The sequence below is a fragment of the Stegodyphus dumicola genome, chromosome X2 (genome assembly GCF_044657685.1).
Source record: "Stegodyphus dumicola isolate Sdum_Otavi_A_Nest chromosome X2, ASM4465768v1".
Classification (NCBI taxonomy): domain Eukaryota; kingdom Metazoa; phylum Arthropoda; class Arachnida; order Araneae; family Eresidae; genus Stegodyphus; species Stegodyphus dumicola.
The window spans coordinates 123,732,137-123,756,444 of NC_140781.1; the positions used below are offsets into that span (position 1 = coordinate 123,732,137).

Consider the following 24,308-nt stretch of genomic DNA (forward strand, 5'->3'; position numbering starts at 1 on the left):
TGCATCAGTTTAAAGCTATTGTTCAGTATTAAGAAATGTCGTGCATAAGTTCGTACTGCTGTCATGAGGGAACAATGTGAGCTTCAAAAGAGCGCTAAACTCACAGTTAACTGCTTATTAATATATCAACACATTTATAACTTAAGAGTAGATTAAATTAAAATTCACTTACACTCGGTTGGGAGCTTACTTTAGAACGGTGTCTTTTTTTCCAGCATAGATTCGTAAGAACCGATATAATATTTTAATAATAATTTTAATTTCCTCTTTAGTGATATCTTTTGGCAAATTTTTAATGACTGTGTAGAGACATTAGGATTTTTGGGAAGCAGAAGACATGAAAAATGAGCAATGCCCTCGCTGGGACTCGAACCTTGGTCCTCTCGAATACGCGTCGAGCGTGCTGACCATTACACCACGAAGGCATGCTAAGAAGGCATGATAAATACCTTATAATCTTGTAATCTAGTCATCTTCAACATTATCATTTTTCAGGTGACTTCCTACTGCTCTAAAATCATTACTATTCTTTAGAAAAATTCTGAGTTGGGAAATCATAGCATGTTCAGAAGAGTGAAGTAAAAAGAAAAAAAAAAGATATCTGAATGACACATATGCATTTGCACCAACAAGATAAAGGAGTTGTACATATTTTGAATTCCATACATCTAATGAGATTTAAGAAATGAAGAAGTAAAATAACGAAAATTGAAGCTAAGAATTCATTAAGCAAGGATATTGAATTTTTTATAGCTTCTGAGATGCAGCCCGAGAGAAATGTGCTAAAAGCCATATGCAGAATTTAATATTTATTAACAATAAAAATATAACGTCTATAATTGTTACGGATCTTTTCCATTATAAGGCAACACCCACGAAATACTTTACCCAGAAAGGTATATGCGGAAACATTGCTTATTGGATACCGTTAAATTAAAAACATTATTCTTATAGCTTATAATAACGTATCTTGTTTTCGAAGTAAGTATTGTCAATTAAAATTATTTAAAGAGTTTCGTTCAATTTCATTCTTTATTTACTGAGTGAAATAACTAACTCTCATCAACCACATGAAATAGCTAAAGTAAGAGACGTATTTCTTAAACTTAAAAAAACTTTAGATTAGATTTAGCTGAAAAAATTAAATGGTAAAAAATATTCTTATGCCCATAAAAAAGACATTTAAAGATAAATTATCATACCAAACGCCAAAACCATTTTCCTTCAAAAATTGTTTCCAAATAAATGAATGAAATCTATGCCAATGAACTTAGAAAAACTTTAAAACAACTCATTGTTAAACAAACTATAAGAAAGATGATTTAATTAAATTATTAGCTAAATATAGAAACATGTTTTAGTAGATTTATTAAATTTAGATGTAACAAATTATTTAAATAAAAATAAGAAAGAATTTATTAAAAAAAAAAAAAAAAACCAGTAAAATATAATAAAATTAAGGAGATATTTGATTCTTTTAATTTGAAATCGAAAAATTGCTAGAAAAGTGTTATATAAGCGCATGAAAACCTCTCAATTCGTTATTTAGTTAGTTGTTGTTTTAAGAGTTTTAGAAAACTGCTCTTGTTGAAGGTAGCGAATCCGTGGATTAGCTTTCTCTAGCTGTTTTGAATTAAGTTCTGTTGAACGTTTGAGTAGTCAAGAGATAACTACTGTGAGATATTGTAATACTCTACGAATATCTAAGGAAATTTAAGCATTTTGTGATAATAATAAATTTTTGTTCATTTTTCATCGGACTGGTGCATTCAATTCATAACGAACCCGTACGCACGCAACAATATATTTAATTTACATGGGCTCCAGCTGTAATGATTGCCTAGGACGCTGAAAAAGCTGGAACCAAGCTTGATTAGAGTCATACCTTTTTACAAATATCCTGCCGAAAAACGTTACCACATTTTTCATATATGTCGATACACGTGTTATGCATGTAAAGTTGATTTTCTTTTCAATGAAAAGAACAAAATGCAAGTTAAGCAACTCTCAATCTAAAATTATAATAACACGATCCAATGATATCGTGTATCCTCAAGTGGCATTATGTTACATCTTACACAGATAATTTCAGAGAGTATACATTGTTAGTGTGCATATTTTATTAGTCTTGCGCAAGCACAGTTTTGAGCTTTGAGAATTTTACTAATTTTCGAATATTTATTTCTTAGTGAAAAAAAGCATCCAGGACATACTGACCAATTGCTAATGCCTGTAAGCACTTTATGATGAATTTTACGATAGTTTTATAAGATTAATTTCAATTAACACATTTTTTACTTATGTCAAAATCTGTTCTACATTCCTACTGTTTCGTTTACTTGACCGGAATATGCAAATGAGAGGATTTTTAAATAGTGTAAGAATCTATATTAAGGAAGGAAAACCTGCAACGCCCGCCGACCGAAAAGAGCACCTCTGGTTGTATCCGTCGTAAGCAGTTTTTTCCAAGTGATAAGTTTCTCATTTGCTGTTAAATTTAAGTAATTAATTTATGAAAACTTGCCAAGCCAGGCACTGAGATAAAATTTAACTTGTGATGTAAATAATCGGAATTTACGTATTGCGTCTTATTCCCTTTAGAAACGGAAGTAAATTTGTGTTCGTTAACTTTAGTTTGGTATTTCAGGCACAAGCAGTTGTTGTACTGTCTATAGTAATCATTTAGTTTTTTGATATTATAGTAAAAACAGGACAAAATTTTGCCTTTCAGGCTAGAAAGGTAGATTAAATGAAGTTGAGGAATGTGAATTCAGTCTTATATCTTTAACATGAAGATTTCCAGTTGTGTTTTAGATCCATTTTCAGATACTGAGCATTATCCAGAACAATCACAGCAAGAATGCTTAACTATAAAAACTATGAAACATTGCTTTTGAGAGAGTCAATCGACTCACTGTGGGTCGTATCTCTTTGCATAAGCTCTAGGCTATAGCTTGTTAATGCCCATCTGTTTTCTCTTTGTACTATGATCATTATTCTTTGTATTGTGGAGGTTTAGTGTTGCGGCAGAAGACAAATTTATAAAAATAAATGAATTGATTATTCTATTGCCCGTCGATAGCTATATATCACAATAAAATAACACCACACTCACACTCAAACTTTCAATACATTTATTTTCCATAGCGACATTCTGGCGCTAGGTTTCTTTCTTACAGCGTAACATATGAATCGCAACTTCGAATGTACAAGAAAAATCAAGTTTCTCACAGACTATATTTCAGTGGCTCATACGCTATTAGACAAGATTCTGCTCTGTCGCCAAGTATTTCTTTGCTAATACAAAATACTCCCGGCGTTGAAATTAACAATTTCAAAACTATTATTACAATAAATGTAAACATAAAAGCACTACAATAAATTACTTCACAATAACAAATCACAATACTGAAGAATATACATTCAAATTATTACAACAAATACCTGTTTATAATAGAGATAAACAATCATTTACAGGAAGTATACATATATCTCGAACATTTCGTTTTAGCAAATGTTGATTAGGCCAATCTTACAGTTTCTACTCTTACTTTATTATCCCTACCATGAAAAACCTCAGCTATTCTCTCCACTAACCATTTAATTGAAGGCAAATTTTCATATTTTATTAATACAAGAGTTCCCAACTGAACGTCTTCCTTTAAAAATTTCCACTTGTGACGTTCTTGTAAATTATTAAGATAATCACGTTTCCATAATTTCCAAATTTTTTGTGTATACTTAGTGATTCTTTGCCATTTAGAAAGTCTGTTTTCATTTATGTTGGATAAATCTGGCTCAGCAAGAGTTGTGATAGGTCTACCAACTAAAAATAGATTTAGGGTCAAAGTTTCAAAATTGTTGTAATCAGCTGAAATTGGAGTAAGAGGTCTTGAGTTCAATACTCCTTCAATTTCTGTTAAAACAGCTAAGAATTCTTCTAAAGTTAAGCACTAATTACCAATAACTCTCTTCAAATGACTGTTAAATGATTTAACCCTGACCTCCCAAATTCCGCCGAAATTTGGCGACTTCGGAGGAATGAATTTCCACTCTACACCTTCAGTGGTATAAAAACTCGCTAAATTCTCTTCTGGACACTCAACCAATTTTTGCAATTTTTTGAGTTCTACACTAGTACTTTTGAGGTTTCCTCACTTACCTCTTTTTAATTGATTTATTTCTTCTCGAAACTCACTTTTTTGGGCCTCTAATAAAATATACACCTCAGCATCCTTTATCTCTACTAAATCAAGTACTCCATACCTCCTTACCTGGGGGTTCTTATGATTATGGATAAACCTGAAAATGAAACTTACAATACGAATAAGTTTAGTATAATTAGAAGACAAATTAAGACTATCATTAAAGCGGTTTGGTTTATTACATGCAATTAAAAACTAAGTTAGAATCGTTATGCAGTTCATTGTCTTTTTTAAGTTTAACTCTGTTGGCGATAAAAGATTTCCATTTGGTACTGGTACCTTTAATCCAGCATAGCACTATTTTGGCATCAGTCCAATAAAATATTTTCGAGGATTTTTGATCGAGCAATTTTTTCACTCCAGAACCTAAACGCACTGCTAGTAATACACCAAGTAATTCAAGACGAGGTAACGTAATTCTTTTCACAGGTGCAACACGACATTTTGATGCAACGAAACTCACAGAAATTTCTTTTTGCTTACGCAATTTTACGTAGACAACAGTACCGTACGCCCTGTGACTGGCATCTGAGAAGCAATGGATCTCTATGGAATCAGCTTCGGGTTTCAAAATGAATCTCGGAACTGCAATTTTACTTAGATGATGACACTCACAGCACCACTTTGGCCACTCTTGACAGATATCTGTAGGTAGTTCATCATCCCATGTCAATTTTCGAACCCAAAGTTCTTGTAGCAAGAATTTAAGTCTAACAGTAAATGGAGTTATTAACCCAAAGGGATCCAAAATCTTCCCTGCTGTTTTCAAGATGAATCGTTTCGTATTACGCTTATTCTTAAGAAATTCCATCAAACTGTCTGTGTCTATACTCAGACTGTCTTCATTAGTATCCCAAAAGATTCTCAAGATCTTAAGTGTCTCGTTTGAGTCATTGATTTTATGTGAATGGATCTCGAACTCTTCTTCTTCCTATTTTCTCATCAGCTCAGGATTATTGGATACCCATTTACGCAAGTTCATATTTGCTTCACTCATAATTTGTTTAGCTTTACGCGATAAGCTTAGAGCCTCATCTATACTGTCCAGTAATAAAATCATCAACATAAACACAAGAATTCAATATTTCAATATTTATAACACTTTACCTGCCTTTAACATATTGTATATCAATGGAAAATTGAGAGTTATAATCCAGGTGTCTCAGTTATCGAAGAGAGCACTTTCTGCTTTTTGTATAAAAGCGAATGTTAGTGGTTTTTGGTCGGTAAATATGCTGCGACGTTCTATAACGTGCCGAAATCTCTTATTAGATTCCTATATTGCCAAAGGTTCGTGGTCATATGTAGACGATTTTCGTTGACTCTTTTTCAATTTTAAAGAAAGGAATACTATTAGCTCCCATTGACCATTTTAGAGTTGCAGAGAGAGCTACGAATAACAACATCAGATGCATCAATCCAAAGACTAAGTATCAGGGATTGGATGTCTTGGATGACTTAAGAGGTTTTGGCAAGAGCTTCTTTAGCTGTTAATACGCCTTTTCAGCTTCCTCAGACCACTTCAGTGGACTTTCAGTCTTTTCAATTGGATAGAATGATTTCTTTTATTAGCATGATCTTTGAGTAACTTAATTAAAGAGGACAAAATATGTGCTGCTTGTGGTACAAATCTGAGATAAAACTTGAACAAGCCAAAAAATCTGTAAATGTTAAGCTTGTTGGTCTAGGAAATTTAGAAATTGCTTCAACTCGATCTAGAATTGAAGTACCTTCTTTAAAGACTTTAAATCCTAAGAAATCTAAGTTAGGAACACTAAATGTACACTTTGAGGCTTTATTGTTAAACTATAATGATCTATTCTTTTAAAGAGAGTTCGTAGATGTTCAATATATCCTCCGTTGCTTTTGTATGCAATCAAAAGGTTATCTATAAATGCATAAACACCTTTTAAACCTCCTGTCACCTCATCGATAACCTTTGAAAAATGCTTGATGCATTGCAACAAAACGAATTGCATTCACGTGCTCTCCAAAAGGCCGCCGAAAATGTTGTACTGATAGCAGTCTTATGGACATCTTCAAGAGCAATCGGAATTTGATGAAATGTTTTGACTAAGTCTACATGGGAGAAGTTGTTGTACTCATGAAGTTGAAATCAATAATACTAGGGATTGGATACTTGTCCTTTTTAGTCTGAGCATTAAAGCCTGTAAAATCACCGACAGGACACCAATCATTCATATCCTATATAGGGATTATATGCAGTGGTGAAGAAAAATGTTGCTAGATTGGGGGCACTTGGCCTAAATTCATCAAATGCTGAAATTCCATTTTTGCAATTTTCAGACGATCGAGTGCAAGCCAACGTGATTTGGCAAAAACGGGAGGGCCAAAAGTTTCAATATGATGCTAAATTGAAAATTTGGCAATTTGTTTTTCATATAGAGCTTGAACAATATTAGGAAATTCATTTAACAACTTAGAATAATTATTATAACAAAATATAGATTTCACGGAATATGGACTAGCAGTATGCAAAATACCACGAGAACTTCATTTCTGTCAAGTGCCGTTTAAAGACTAGTTTTTAAGATCTGGTTAGAGATTGAAATAATGCGAGAAACCTGCGCCAATTATAGCAGTTTGAGCACTACATGCATAAAAAGATTAAACAAATCTTCCTAAATCTGAATCTAAAGATAATTTTCCGCTTTTGGCTGATAGGTGCCGCTCTCGCCATGCGTCGAGAAGAGTAAAAATATAACTTGATGGTAAAATCTTCTTGATACATCAACTTTATAGAATAAGCATGTGAAAAATATTTGAACCTTGAAGCGTAAAATACTTGCTAAGATTTTCATGGCCGCTGCTATAAGCGGAAATTACTTAAAACCTGCTAAGTGTTGTTGATAAAATGTTGTTTTGTGCCGTTCAATTAATTATCTTGGATTATAATATACATTTAGGATTCGAGTTTTCTAAGAAATTTGGATTCGTTATATGCTCAAATTGAAACATGAATGACTTGAATCGTGAAAAGTTTTGAACCGCCATATCATCATTACAGGTAACCTTTTATTTCGATACATTTATCGTATTACAAAAAAGATTGGAAAGCTATGAGTTAGATAACACGGTTGATTAATTATTTGATTAAGACAAAGCACGCGAAAGCTACCTACCTAACTAGACAATATGCTATTTCCACACAATGGAATATATAGATCCAGTAACAACTATAATGTTCTAAAGGTAGTTTTTCAAATGATTCTTGGTTCGGAGCGTAAACAAATTTTGAATAGTTCGTTATCTTGATCAGATTTGTCTGTTGCCTTCCTGAACTATTGTATGCTATTGTGTCTTTCGCAAAAGAATATTTGTCAAATCTGCTTTGATTGGCAACAAAACTAATCAATTAAGACATGTGCTCTAAAATGCAGTAAATTATATAATCTTGTCTGATAGTTATAAGAGTCGATTATTGCACTGTAACAGATTTTTGAGATCTGGCAGAACATTTTGAAAGTAGTTTTAATTTCTTAGGAGGATGAAGCCCCTAAATGTAGAACTTTCCACTTCAGAAACACTTTTTAGAAACCACTTCAAGTTTTTCTTAGTACCATTGAAAAGTTCATTATGTAGGGAAATACAAAAATCCGCTTAGTTCCATAAAAATAATTTCCCTTTAAAACTTAATTATTTTATACTTTTCAACTTAATCGCAACTAATCTCGAAGCAGTTCTTCAAACAATGCATCTGTTGTTTGTAATGCTCGTCTTTTCACAGTAATCCGACTATTTCTGGTGAAAGCTCAAGTGACGTCATTTCGATCCTTGACGTGTAGGAGCTTTGATTTACAAGAGGAGCGAGAAATTAGTTGCTATCAGATCAAGAGAATTGTGTAAAGATTGAATAAATTGATTTCCAAGGCTCCAATAGACAAAATTGTTTTGGACGTGAGTGTTAGGAATATTGGACCTATGTTCTGAACGTATTTATCGACCTCGGTGAGAACTATGTCGAAAAATGCTGAATAATTAAACTTTCTAAGGGAAAAATACGGGCACCTTAATTATTTCTGGAAAACTAAACAGTTTCGGGTTTCCTCATGTACTCGTATTTGTGGATTTTCATTCTGAGAAATTATAATTGCAACTCAGATAAACATTTACAAATTTTAGTTGAATCACTTCAATTATACATTAATTTTAAATGAGTAGTTCATATAATTTAGCATCTGTTAAGGACTTTCTGTAATAATTTATATTGTTAACAAGTGGCTGGCATAACCGAGATCAAATAATGCTATTAGAATTACGTACAGCTTAACAATATGAGATAAATGCTCGAATAATGGTATATATTCAATTCTGAAATCAAACGGGCTGACTAAACTAACTGATTAAGAATGAATTCATGAACGAAAATTTGATGCCTAAATTATTCTAATCGAGTAATTTACTTTCGTCGTATACATTACTTTTAAATATAATTTTGGAACCTTTTTATATTGATCTAAGAGTACAATTTAACAGAAAGTTAATTTTGTTACCATTTCTCTATTTTGATATCACAAAGTTTACCACATATATTTAAAGCAAATTTTACGAGAGCCTGCAGTAATTTTAAGTTTCATAAATGCACATATATTAAAAGGTCACATGACAAGTTTCCCTAAACAATTTATAGTTAACAATTTAGAGTTATGTTCATAATTGTGAATCCTATCTGAAGATGTTTGTCTTGAATGTTTTTGACTTTTTGTGTAATTTTAGAATTCGTTATTGATTTATCTCACGTCTTAGAATTTCAGCCGCAAAAAGAAAAACGGATTTTTGTTTTTTAAGGGAAGTTGTTTTCATGCTAATCTAAAATATACCGAAATAGTGTGACACTCTTTATAGTGATTAGTAAAGATAAAGTTGCAGCTTCCCTAACTGTTAGCCGAGCCAGTTTCCCTTAGAAAGTCCTCCACGAAGGCATCCTTACCCTTAGGCAGATAGCCCTAGTGTGCTTTGCCATAATTAAATATACCACCCTAACTGTTAGCAGCAATGCGTGATAAAAGAAGATAAGTACTTAAAATATTCGATGATTCTCAGGGAAATTAGACGAGAATAAGCTTGCAGAATCTCACTCTTTTTGGTAGCATATACTAAGTCAAAACTCTTGAATAGACGTAAGCAACTTATCGCTATGTCTAATTAATTTAGCAGACGTAAGAAGGGTGCAAAAGTCCCTTTTATTAAGAACTCAAATAGTTGAAAAGAAGGCACTTCTGGTGCTCTCAAACCAGCCAGCTTTATGGCGTAAATCAAAAGTAGGAAATTCAAATTCAAAATCAATCTAAGTCTTTAAGTTATCCAAAGCCTACGCAGAAATATTTAACGCGCAAGTTGACTCAAACCTGCATCGGCGTAACATCACTATTTGCGAGATAAAGCAACACCATAGACAGAATGCTATCGTAGAATTTATTCTTAGTAACGTTACCTTCAGCACGCGGAACCAGCTCTGTCTAAAGTAATTTAAAACCTCCCTTTAAATACTATCTCTTTCTACCTCATTTAAATATGCTTGAGCTGAAATTTTCATTCTGGCAGGAAAACAGAAAAGAAGAAGGGACAGCATAGATTCTGAACATAAAAGACCTGGTTAATTTAAATTAATACCTTAAAAGCTGATAAATAGTATGAGTAGTCAAACTAGTCGAATAATTCTGACTTAATACTTTTACCATCATACTTCATCGAGGAGTACAATCCGTTTAATGTTTCGTCATTTACTGGCTTTTAAAAATAAATTAAAATTTAATAATTTATTGATGAAATGAATTTTACAAGGAATCTAAGATTTCATTTTAATCAAGGAAGTTTATGTCAATCTTAGCATATTTTCGGTATCTTCTTCTCTGAAAGAAACTGTTCTTTTTTCTTTTTTTTTCTTTTTTTTTTTTTCAATTTTATATAGATAAGACTTAGGGTACAAAGTAAGAGTTTCAAGCTGAATCCTCAGAAAAATTGGAATTCTCCCTTTACTTTCAGATGTAAAATAAATTAGAACCTCTATTGAGCAGAAGGGGTCTGGAATATCTTAAACCAGTAAACGATCGCTTTAAAGGCTGAACAACACATCGACTGGTTGTATGCTTCCAAGAATTAATTAAAAATTTTTCAGGAGTAATTTCAGATATTTCCAAATATTTTAATACTATTTAAAGTTATAAGCATATTGCAGTTTTATCTTCACATTTTATGAAATAAATGCGTTATGTTAGAGTTTCTTCATGGTAGAAAATTATTTATACTAATATTTTCCTTCTGCTCAATATTATCATACTTCAACCAGTTTTCAATAGATGAATGAATTGAAGTTGAATCTGATAGTTGAAATAAATTAAAAAAAAATTAGTTTTTTCTAGTATTTGGAAACTGCTATTTATTTAAATTATAATTGCTACAAAAAGCTTTAGAAGAATCATGAATTGCTTCAGAACACTAATGTCATTGTTTCATAATGAAATCAGCTCCAATGTTATTTGAAATTCGTTAATATCAGCTGTAATGACACTTATCTTAATTTCTTTCGATGAAAAATAAATACTTTGTAAGGTATATCCTAAATTTATAACAGTTATTTTAAGTTATGCACCTTTATTATCTCTTCTAGCTTCAGCTTACAATTCCTTAACAGAATGAGTATTTAGAATCACGTTAAATGCAAATGAGAGAGAGTAAGTATTTAAGTCAAAGTTTCACTGACTTCGGGAGAGAGAATTAAGATTCCTGAATAGCGCGTTTACCTTTGGGCTACGTCTCTCTAAGCTGTTACTACGCTCGCCCGTATTACGTGTCTTTTGATAGCTTTGCTAGCTAATTTAATATTACGGGCCAACTAGTTTAGAAGTTGCATTAGCTTCGGCTAAATCTCTTTAGTTAGTTCTTATTTATTACATTTTTGAGTTTAAGCCCAAGTGGAGGCTTTGTTGTACACCCTGAGAAAGGGGCCATCTGTGAAACTTTATTTTGAGCAATAAAGAGAGAGTTATTAACCCTTCTTAAGTTTACGTTTCTGTTTTTGGACTTAAGCAATTATTCGCTTAGCTGTTCACTAGGTTCCTCAACACTTAGTTAATAGATAATTATTCCGAGTGAGGAACATTACAACTTCAGGCATTTTTCAACATGAAATGGAATTCCTTCCACTTTCAGTAGATAAAACTTCATTAGAACTTGACTGTAGAACTGACTGTACAACTATCTTGGAGGTTTCAATTGTAGCCACCAATGAACAGCGTTGTAAGTAACAAAAGTACTTTCAATTAAATTTGTTATCATCGTAAAACTGATAAGACTCTTTTCGTTTATTTTCGTGTAATAATGTGAACGAGTTAAAAATATATAAGAATTCCATGTTTAAGCTTTAATAATTTATTGATATACGGAGATATTTATTAAAAATATAACAGAAAATTAGAAAATGTGTCAAAATTACATGTCATAGTGACCAAAATATAAGAAGATTTTTCTTTCCCATTAAAATTTCTTTCTGGAAACCATACCTATCTTACGCGACGAGCCTAACTTTAGATATATATCAAGTTATTTTTTCACATATTTCGTAACTTTTACTTTAAAATTAAATGCCCTATTAGTTTTACTTCAAGAAAGACCATTCATTTAGGCCAATGAAATATTTCATCTAGAATATTATCAAGTTCATATACGTTATAAAGTATTTTTTCTCTCCTTTCTGCATGACTTCGGGGTGTAATTGGAAGTACACTCGGTGCGTATTCGAGAGGTCACAGTGAGGGCATTGCTCATTTTTCACATTATTCTGCATCAGAAAAACCTAATGTCTCTACAATGTTTAGCTATTTTATATGCTAGCTCGTTATTTTTCTTGTAAGACACATACTAAAATGGCTAGATCATTTTACATTTGAGGATCTTTTCTATTCGAAACAAACAATAAACTGCTTTCATGAAACTATAAAGTATAAATTTCGATAATCAACTTATGATTTTTGCATTAGTAAAAAAATCGTGTTTTACAGTTTAGTAATGAGCTTACAAATTAGACTTATGAGCTTCGTTGTTTGATTTCCTCTTCAATTTTAATCTAAATTATTTCAGATACTCTAGAACTTTTAAACGCTATTTCATTCAACAAATTTTTCTTCTAAACCACTACGGGTTTTGAGTAAAGAGAAACGCATATCAGTCCCTTGCTGCACACTTTATCGATGGATTTACTCAAGTACTTTCTGTATAATAGTAATCAGTGCCGTCTTAACAACATTATGGACCCTCCCCCCGGGTAAACCAATGTGTTGATGTGAACTCTATGACATATACTCACAAAAATGAAATTTAAACGGGGATAGCATCGGGCCCTTATGCTTGTGAGGCTTCCGGGTAAGTGCTCAGCGGACCCATGCGTTAAGACGGTCCTGATTTTAATCATTTGCACCTACAAGTACATCATCCTTTAGTCACCGTACATTGCACTTGTACTCCATGTTTGTCCCACAGCCTTTCTATTTCGATGAAAAAGGAGTCCGTCATCCCAGCTACTGCACCATTACAAAACCATATTCACTCAAAGAAGCCCTGTCCTTCTTTGCAGAAAATTGCATTTTACATAAAAAGAAAAGAAACAGGTCTCAATATTATTCAGAAAAAGAAATTTCGAAATCTGAAGTTTTATATAATAAAAGCTTTCTTAGCACTTATTTATCACAGTATTTATCTCTAGCACTATTTCGTTAGCGTTATAGACGTTTCTTCATCTCAAGAGTTGCATTTATCACCCGAAAATTAAACATTTTTATAAGAAGTTTCAACCCCTTTTATGCACGACTTTTAAACTATGATCATTATATTGCTACATGTTGTTCGTTAAGGAGGTCATTTCGCTGTCTAACACAAGTTACGTCTGTTACGTTTGAGTTTATGCATTAACAGCTAACGACGCCTGTTCACTTCCACGCCTATCGAATTAATTTCCACCTTTTCGTTGCCATGCGTTGGCAACACGCTTTTGAGATTTGTCGTTCGTAGAATACGGTCGCTAAAAGCGTAGCTGGCCTGTTACGGTTGTAATTCTTATTTTATAACTTATCTGTACTGTTGAATTATTACTAAATGTTTACGTATAATGTTTTATTATTAAATGTATTCAGTTTGGTTTAAATAGACCGAGAGTGACTGAATTTATTAAGTATATTTAAAGTCGAAACTGTGTCATCCATTTCGGCGCCATTCTAATACGAGGAACGCAAACAAATTTCTGGAGGCACCGGCGAGATTGGGAATTCGTCAGCAGTTCAAGTACAGATAAGTGATTTTTATTTCGATTTACATCTGAATTTGATTCTTGAAGTTTTATATCTATTTTGTATTGATTTTCATTTTGAACTTGAATACTTCGATTACTTATTATGGATCAAGCTACTGTCATTAGATTGCGTGGTAGGGCAAAAGCGGCCTTCACAAAGCTTCAGAATACTATTTCTTCCGATTTATCTAAAAATGAAATAATTTTGCATCTGGAGCGCTTGGAAAGGATTTATTCAGATTTTGATAAATTTGATGCCCAATTACCAGAACAGTCAGAAATTGAAGATTTTGAATCGAAGTATTTTAGTTTGAAACTTCAGCATCAAAATTTATTAGATGTATTGAATGTGGCTAATGTGCCAAATGTCTCAGAAAATTCTAATATTAGTAACTTTAAGTTACCGAAGTTGAATATTCCTATTTTTTGGGTAACTTTAATGACTGGATGAATTTTAAAGATTTGTTTGTTGCAACAGCATAATACTTCTTTATCGAATATACAGAAATTTCAGTATTTGATCGGATCACTTGCTGATGAACCAGCTTCTATAATTAAACATATTCTGTTATCAAATAATTCTTATGAAGAAGCATGGGCAAAATTGATCGCTAGGTACGATAAAAAGAAACAAATTGTACAATCGTTAATTAAAACATTTCTGGATCAAAAATGTATTTCATAGGTTGATAATGTTAATTTACGGCAATTAGCTGATACTCCAGATGAAGTTATCAGAGGTTTGAAAGCTCTTGGTGACAAAGCAACTTCTAGGAATCCATGGTTAATATTTATGTTGCTTCAAAAAGTAGATTTAGAAACTCGAAAGTTATGGGCACAGAAAACAGCGGAAGATGATTTCCCTACACTGGAATAATTTTTTGAATTTTTAAATTTAAGGTGTTTTTCTCTCGAAATTATCATAAATAAAGAAGAAGAAGCTAAAGTCGTTCATAAAAATAGTAATGTTAGCTCTAAAACGTTACAGAATTCTAAATTTAGTAATACTAATTGTTCGAAATGGAACGGACTTCATGCGTTATATAAATGCGTTAAATTTAAGAATTTGGATGTTACTGCTAGAAAGAACTTTGTGAGAAAACAAGGATTGCGCTTTTTATGTTTAAATTCACATCTAGTCAAAACTGTAATTCACAGTTAGTGTAATTTGTGTAATTCAAAAACACATAATAGTTTGTTGCATGAAGATATTAAAGCTAACAACGTACAGCTTTTAACAGCGCCAAATGAAAACGAAAGCACTCTAGAGAGAATTTCTAATGAATCATGCGAGGGTCAAGGTCGGGTAGTTGTCAGTAATACGATTCAAAATTGCAACTGGGCGATTTTGCCTACGGTTCTAGGCCTCGCATATTCTTCCAGCGGCGAAACTATCGAAATTAAATTATTATTGGATTCCGGAAGTGAAAGTTCGTTTATTTCTGAACGAGCTGTTCGAAGATTAGGATTAAAAAGAACGAATCAAAGGTTACTTTTGCGTGGAATTGGCGGAGTGCCAGCTTCCAAGACTCGTGGCTCTATTAGTAGTTTAAAGATTAAATCTAGGTTAAATAATGAAATAATTGATGTTAACGCATACATTTTGGATAGGTTAACTTTGCCATTGTCGGAAGAAGTCATTAATGTAAAGCATATAGAATGCATTAAATCTATTCCGTTAGCGGATCCGAATTTCGCTCAACCCAAAGAAATTGATTTGATTTTAGGAGCCGATTATTTTTTCTCCGTTTTAAGATGTGGCCAAATATATGGTTCGAAAAATGAGCCTGTAGCTCAAAATACAATTTTCAGTTGGGTGATTGTTGGGAAGGTCGGAAATAATATGGAAGGTCCCAAAACAGCAAATTCACACTTCATAAAGCTAGAAGATAATATAAATATTGATTACGAACTTAAGCGTTTCTGGGAAATGGAGGATATTGTCGATGTTGGGAAGAAGGAATTTCTGACACCTGAGGAACAATTTTGTGAATCCCATTTTCGAAACACTCATTCTGTTAATTCAGATGGGCGATTTGTTGTAAAACTTCCATTCTATAAATCGCATTTGAAGTTGGGTGATTCAAAACCGGCAGCAATTTCTAGGTTGCGTTCCATGGAATGAAAATTCAAAGATAGTCCGAAATTTGAAAAACAGTATAAAGATTTTATACATGAATATGAACAGTTAGGACATATGACTGTGATTAATGATGATTTATCTAACAGATCGGATACAGAAAAGTTTTATCTTCCTCATCATGCGGTAATTAAACCTTCTAGCACAATGACAAAATTAAGAGTAGTTTTTGATGCATCCTGTAAATCTGAAAACGGTATATCATTGAATTCTCTTTTAGGGGTAGGTCCGAAATTACAAAGAGATATTTTGGAGATTTTGATTAATTTTCGATTTCCTAAAATTGTTTTCACAGCCGATGTGGAGAAGTTGTATTGTCAGGTGATGGTAGCCCCTGAAGATCAGAATTATCAATTGATACTTTGGCGATACAATTCCAGTGATAAAATGCGCACGTACAAGTTGAAAACAGTTACTTATGGTCTTTCCTCTGCTTCATTTTTAGCAACTCGATGTCTGAAGCAGGTAGCTTTAGATTCTAAAGAGGAATCAGATGTATCTCGTATATTGCAAGAGGATATGTATATGGACGACTTATTGTAGGGTGCAAATACAGTTGATGATGCAGTATCCGTCTGCAAGAAAATATCTTCAATTTTACATGCACGTGGTTTTGATTTGAGGATGTGGAATTCAAATTCTGTAGAATTCTTAACTGAATTTAAAGAGCATTGTTCACCGAATTCTGATTTCGAGATATCTCCTAATTCGAGTTCGAAAGTCTTAGGACTTTTTTGGAATTCAACTACTGATACCTTCAATTTTAAAGCTGCACTGCACATCGACGCACCTATAACAAAGAGACGCATATTGGTAGAATCTGCTCGTATTTTCGATCCTTTAGGTCTCCTATCTTCTTGCACTATATTGATTAAAATATTCTATCAAAAGCTATGGTTAGTTAAAGGCGACTGGGATTCAGTTGTCCCCCAGCATATCTCAGACGATTGGTTTAAATTTCAAGAGACATTCAGTCAAATCAATAATTGTGAAAATCCGAGATGTGTCATAATTACAACGGACAGTGTTATCCAACTACATGGATTTTGTGATGCATCTTCACAGGCTTATGCAGCAGCCATCTACTGTCGCCAAAAATGCAATGGTATGGTTAAGGTTAATCTTTTGGTATCAAAGACTAAAGTCGCGCCTATAAAGCAAGTATCCATTCCTCGATTAGAACTCTGTGCTGCGTATTTGTTGACCAGATTAATGCGATCTCTATTGAACATTTTAAAGAAGTTTAATTTCAAAATCTATGCGTGGACGGATTCCAAGGTAGTTCTGTCTTGGCTATCTGCTCATCCACGTAAGTGGAAAACTTTTGTGGCAAACAGAACATCTCAAATTATAGAAGTGATACCTATTAAACATTGGAAACATGTTCCCTCTAAACAGAATCCTGCAGACATTGCTTCTCGTGGTATTGAACCTCAACTCCTACCAAATTGTACTTTGTGGTGGAATGGTCCACCATGGTTGCGTCAGGAAGAGAAAAAATGGCCTAAATATGAACTAAACTCTGAAGATGATACTGAAGTAAAGGCTGAACAAAGATCTGATCCTATTTTTATTTCTCATATACGTGAATCGAATGATTTATTAGCTAATTTATTCGAGCATTATTCTTCTCGTTGTAGAATTGTTCGTATTCTGGCTTACTGCCAAAGATTTATTACTAATTGCAAGAAATATCATGTTACTCAGAACAGAGTATTTCAGAGTAAGCTTTTATTTTTCACATTTAAATTTGTTGTGAGTTATTTACTTTTGCGCCAATATACATCGCTTTTCAGAGTTTTAGGAAATGTATTTGCGATCTGCTCATTATGGAAGATAAAATTCTATTCAGACATATTGGGTTAACTTTTCAATAAATCAGCTAACTACGTACTTTGTCCCAGTTAACAGAATGGAAAGAAAGGGAGCACATATTTTTGACCGATTTTTCTAGTTTTAGAAAGCACAATTCTGCTTTTGCGTGACTAGTTCTACTAAAAAAAACTTTAAACTATTTAAAGCACTTAGTAAATGGTTGGGAAACTAAATTTATGTGAAAAAACATTTAATCATTATGGATTAACAAGTTACCACATAAAAACACTTTCTTTAGGCTTGTATTTAATTTTAAAGAGAAAATGAGAAAGAATTTAGTGATAAAATTCTAAAGAATAAACAAATTTTATGACGAAAAAATAATAGGGACTTAAATAATAGGGACCAAGTAAATTTAATACGTGATATGAAGCCAAATATTACAGGTAGATAAGATACAGATTTGTTTGTTATTCGGCTTCGTATTACCTCTTAGTCTATCTATTAATTATACTGAATGTATTCAAAATAAGTAGCTATTCAGAGCTGTCGTATTAAAAATAACAAAACCTATCTGAGCACTACTCATATGCACAGAGAGTATTTGTCAATTAAAAAGGTGTTTAAATAACAAAAATAACAAAACCTATCTGAGCACTACTCATATGCACAGAGAGTATTTGTCAATTAAAAAGGTGTTTAAAGGTATTTTTAAAATAATTAAAGTACTATTTTACTCGTGCAATGCTAAAGTTACATAGAAAAGTAAAGAAAGTACAGGCTTGGGCGGTTGAATACTCCTTTATATGGCATATTTGAAACATACATAGCTAAGCTGTCATACTCCGCACAAGCGGTATTTCATAATTATTAGCTCTCTTTCCACGTATTACATATTATATAACAGACGAGAAGACGTGGCGGCTGAGACGTCAGAATAGCGAAGATAATCTTATTGTTCTCAGTAGAAGGACACAGAATAGGTTTGTTGCTGATGGTTTAATTAAAGTTACGATTTAATTACCGACTGGATAAAGGATTTTACTTTGTCTTTATGTAAATACGTGCTTCATTAGTGTTATAAGAATCTAGTAACGGGAGTTCGTTTTTAAATGACACCCTTCAGGAATATTTATTATTAGCACAAAACTGTTTTTAGGGTAGAAATGGAAACTAACGAGAAGAAAAAGGAGAATTAAAATGTTATTCCAAATTACAGTTTATTTTTAGTCGAAAGGGGCTTTGATCCTGAGGGACTATTGTTTTCGTTTTGCGATTTTGCATCGAATCACTCTGAATGTCCGTTTCACTTTTTAAACTGTTGCCACCAAATGTTATCGCCCTGTATTATATTTGAAGAAATTAAGTAATTAAGAATCTGCATAAATGTATGTTTCTCTCAATGTGATAAAACAACGGTACCTAGAGCCATCCAATTTTGAATGACGTAATCCTACTGCGAATATGGACATCTGGAAGCCCAAATTTGAAATTTGAAATTTGTTTTATTATCGATTTGATAGTTTGTAAAACCTTAACAAATTTTTTATTAACAAACTCAAGGATTTCAAAGCTAGTAATGACAACGTTGTACAGAAAAAACATTTTTCTCTCCAGCGCGTGAGACTGCGTATCGGAAATTCTAAAGATATGCTCGATTTAAAATTATTTTGAGATATTGCTCTTGAACTGAATTTTATGGTTTAAGTGCGAAGAACATGATATTTAATAAATAAAGATAACACACAACATATTAAAAAAACGCCCCTTTGGACGTAATTTAAAATAATATTACCAGAAGTTTATTAAACTGTTTCGAAAAAGGAACGGAAAAAATATAGCATTATAATAAAAACATTATTTAGTTCTTAAAATAATCTTGAAAGTGTGAAATGACAAAAATAAAACTTACAACTTATACTATGGTAATTAACCAGTTATTATGATTTTGATCTTTTCTATAAATTCTCCTTCCGTATTCTTCACCAAAATGCAAAATATCTTTGACTCTAAGCTGAGGGGTTTTGAATCTTAGGAGGAGAGAGTTTGTGGGACTCGCGTTTGCTGATAGTTTTTGGAAGCTCTATTCCAGTTCTGAACATTCTCGCTAGGTCGAAACTTACGCGTCGGTAAAACAACTCAGCCAGCTTATTTCTTATTCTATTGAATGAGAAGTCTTAGTCTACGTTATTATCTGCTGTTGCTTAAAGCAGGTATGTCAAACTAGGTATCTCAAGTGAGCCAAATAGTCATCAGCGTACAATACTGCGGGCCGTGAGAAAAAATAGCCATTTAATGCTTAATGATGCATTTGAAAAAGTGAATAAATACAGAAAGACTTACTGAATACTGTAGTTCTTTAAAATAAAGAAGGAGCATGAGGAAATTGAGAGGTATGGATCGTTTCTTTTCCGACATATGGCGTCTTGTTTTTCCTGCAACCAGTTTCGGATGTCTAAGGAAATTAATTCAGGTTTTGCTGTGAACATGTTCTTTTCAATAACTGAGAACAGTTGTTTACACTAGTATGTACTGCCGAACATAGATATCAGGCACCTGGGCGTACTCAATTCACTGACTGTTTACTTTAGAATTGAGTCACTCTAAATTTTTATGTAATTCCATCTGTAAATGGGCTACCACTTTCTCAACGTCAGTGGAAAAAGGGCTGAAAACAGAGAGAGAGTTCATCTTCGATACATCTGACATCACAGAATCTTTCTTCGAATTCAGTCTTTAAATGCTGAAGCTTTTCGGCACATGTTTTGTACAAAACCGGCTTCCTTGAACTTTTTTTGTACTTAAAACAAGTTGGGAAGGGTGTCAAGCCTTCGTTTTTTAACTGTTTCTTCCAGAACAGTACCTTATGCTCTAATGTTTGTATCTGACCCGTCATTGTTCGTAATGATTACATATTATATAGTTTGGAATAGAAATCTGACAAATATTTCATAATACAACCGTAAAATAAAGATCTTGTACCCGTAACAGAAAAGGGTCCGTCAGTAAGCTGGTATTTTCTTTTTCCAGAGGAATTCAAACGCAACCTGCGAGCTGGGAGTTTGACATGCCAAGGTTAATGCAAGCAGCCGATAGCGATGGGTCATCTGTAGCATAAGTTGTGTCCTTATGTTCAATTTTTTACTAAAATAAAAAAGTTTATTTTAAAACCTCTCCTGTATTTGTGAGTTGTTGAGACGTAGCAATAACTCGCTATTAGTCAAGTAGGGTCTGCAAGACATTAAACTTTAATTTCCAGATAATAGAATAGCAACCCTACATATTATATATATAATTTACAAATACTGCGATTTAAATAGCCACTCGGAGTTAGCTACTTCAGACAGTCTGACTCTTATGTTAGTGGGACTGAGTTTGAAGCCCGCAGAGGGAGTGGGTATTTGGGGTATATCCTCTACCCATGTTAATACGGGTCTGATATCCGAGCTCTTCCTTGGTGCACGCAGACAGTGGTCTCGATGACGAAACTGTAAATGATCAATAGATTTGATCATCGTCCGGTGAATGTCGTGGTCCTTAAACGCCCGATTGTTGGACAACAAAATCTTTGCATTTACTAAGCTCATTCTCAATGCGAATGTTAAAAGTTAACTTTCATTTTAACTCGATTCCGAAACTGATATCTAATTTTCTAATCGAAATATCGAATCGAGTTTTTAATATAATCTAAAATAATTTCTAATATATATCGAAAATAATGTTTTTGCCTGCTTATCAAACCATGCATTTCTCTATAGATATAGATTAAACACTATTACTGAAATGTGTTGGATACTGTTGATTGAAGCGGTCACGATAAAGAACAGAGAAGTTGATGCTGCATGTAAATACTACGGTGAGAAAGAGGTATAAGATTTAGAGCTTGTAAAGAACTTTGAATTTATATATTATCTTTTCTGTGTTTGATACTTTAGAATTATGTAAAAAGCCAATTTTTTAAAATTACAATGTATTTCATAACAAAGAACATAAATTAAAAAATTATGAAATTTAAGAATTGCAGTCCCATTTCGTTTTTAATACTTCTTGTATATCAACGTTTACTTCTGAAACACCTGAGAAGTTTCTAAAGAAGGAATGCAGAAAATAAATAAATAAAAATATAAATAAATAAATAAATAAAAATAAAATATTATTATCAAGCATTAACTCTAATGACGTGGTATGGAACAAAAGCAGAAAGAAATTCTACAGGAAATTTAACGATTATATATTTTGAAATAAAAGCTATCTATCGTCAGAGTTGTATTAAACTTAAGAGAAAACGATATATAATCACATAATACTTTTTATATAAATATATATATATATAAGATGTCCTTTCAGGCTTTCATTGATTAGATAAACGAAGTACTTTATGCTGCGTATCATAGGAAATCACATGCGTCTTTTAATTACACACAGTAATATATCCTTCTTGTTTATCGCAGTCTTTTAATTACACACAATAATATATCCTGCTTGTTTATCACTTGTCAATGTTTATAATTCTACGATGACAAATACAACCAATGTAGATGTACCTTATAATGAAAAGAATTTATTTCAGCTTGAAGCCAAGATGATAATGTGATAAGTAACACATTATCATCTTGGCTCAGATAACGGATAAATATTATCAGATCATCTTAGAAAAGATAATATTTATCCGTTAATTGGATTAATGAATGCAAACCGCAAAATATTAACTAAAGAGATACCATCAAAATCTGCAATTTATTAGTAAAATTTAATAAAGAATATCAATACTAAAGGTAAGAATTGGGTAGTGAGAACGTTGATATATTTTCTCGGATTACGGGTTTATTCAAAAAAAGCCATATGTTGAAATAGCGTTATGTGAATTGTATGTAGTAAGAGTAATTAATATTAGAACTCAGTAGCTGATTTTTCAAGAACAGTAATTCTGAAGGTAGAATAAAAAATTATAAATTTCGTGCGACGATGATTCATTTGGTTTGATTAAAGTTTTGGTATTTATTAAATTAGTAAATCAAAAATCGAAATAACATTTTCCAAACTGTATCAAATAAATGCAATTTCGATTAGAACATTACAATTGGTTCATTGCACTTACCTGGTGCGTGCTCGTCCTTGGTCATGCTTTTCCGTATTTGCTTCGGATAACTTTTGATGTGTATTGATATTCGTCCATGCTTTCACTGGTAAGGCAGACGAAACGTTGCGTTCTAGTAGCCATATGAGAATCGATAGCTGGAGCTGTGTACTTCGTTGCTTAGGCAACCTCTTAGAAAATGGCACGCAATTTCGAATGACTAGAATTTTTTGGAAATGGCATTTCTAAATGGGTCGGAAAAGAGCCATATAAAGCAGGTGGTGTAATTTCTTATGTAGAGATTAAAATAGGGCTGATTCTTTCCCAAGGAAGTCGAATAAATTTATATTTATGGATATTTATGAACGCATACGAAGTTAAGTTTGAAAGTATGCTGAAATTTTATTGCGCGTTTTAAACTGATAGAACATTATATCTTAATATTTACATTATTAATAGATGGATTATAAAATACCAAGCTTTTGTCATTTCTGAATTTCCTATTCTTAGTTTCTTATAAACTTCATGTAACAAATTTAAGCAACTATAGATTCTTGAAGAAGTAAAATTAAAAAAAAAAAAATCTTTGTATGGAATTTATAAATTACTGTTCTGTTTATATTCCCACAAGTTTAAAGAAAACTATTTGTCAATATTTTTAAATGTCTCTCGGATCTACGATAAAATTGTAAGGTGAATATGCCAATAGGGACTATGGATTCAGTGGCGGACTAGAAATATCTTAAGACAAGACCTGAAGGCTTTCTGAGCTTCTCAAACTAACAGCTTTTTATGTATTTACGAATGATAAAGTGCTCTTACTGTATATTTAAGAAGCTTAGAGTAATCCTTTAATTCGTAGCTTTAACCGTATCAAGTCAGTGTACATTCAGAGTTCTCTAACAGTATATGAACTTGACAATTTCATTCGGGATTCAGTATCTCGGATAGATAAAGCTGTCTGCAAAGACAAAATTTCATTAGAATATGGTGTATATACAAATAAGTGTTTTTAGCTTAAAGCTAACCGAACGAAATAGGTTACTGCGAGGATCGTAAAATCTAGTTCAACGACAATGTGACATCCCATTAAGTGAGATTTTCAGGTTGCACTGGAGGTTTCCAAAAACTTCCCCTTTTTTTATTAAAGCTTCTCCAATATAAGAAAGTATTTGGTAATTGCAAATATATCTAATTTTTGAACATGCACATATATTTAAGATAAAATTCTAACTTTGATTTGTAATAGCTATCAAGTGTGCTTTTTAACATGGTTATTTCGTCCTTCTGTCCTTTAAGTACGCTTGCAATAAATTATGTGTTTATACTAAATTTTTGAAAATAATACATCTTAAAATGCTTATAATAAATCATTCTGAAGGGTACATTCTGGGTTAAGTAACCATTTCCCCCAAAATGGCGTTTCGACCGATTTTCCTTTCCCCTTGCCATCTGCAGAGGAGTGACCTTTCCTCAAGCTTCTCCACTGTTCTCCTAATTTTAGCCCCATGTGCCAGATAGGGGCACGAGAGAAAAGTGTTCCCTCTCTTCGTGTACTCTTTCATTCCTTATATCTTTAAACTCTAACTCCTAGCTCTATTTTCAGATTACTAGCTTATATTGATATCTACAATTAATAGCAAATTACTTTTTTAATGAATTTCGATTAATGTTTGTTAAAGCGTCTTTCTCAGCTTCTTTCCTTTTTTCATGTGTGTCATATTTTGGAAACTATAGGACTGAAAACACCAATAGATATAAAACTAG

The 24,308-nt window shown here is 32.6% G+C and overlaps 1 protein-coding gene across 1 annotated transcript in view; it reads right to left on the reverse strand.

Annotated features, from left to right (window-relative positions):
- The window catches only part of LOC118202261 (uncharacterized), a 37,768-nt gene extending 15,067 nt beyond the window's left edge, over positions 1-22,701 (reverse strand). Inside the window, exon 1 of the mRNA XM_035374411.2 lies at positions 22,563-22,701. Within this exon, the coding sequence (XP_035230302.1) occupies positions 22,563-22,587 (25 nt within the window). The 5' untranslated portion in view covers positions 22,588-22,701. The remainder of the gene's footprint in view (positions 1-22,562) is intronic.
- Positions 22,702-24,308: the final 1,607 nt, after the last annotated feature.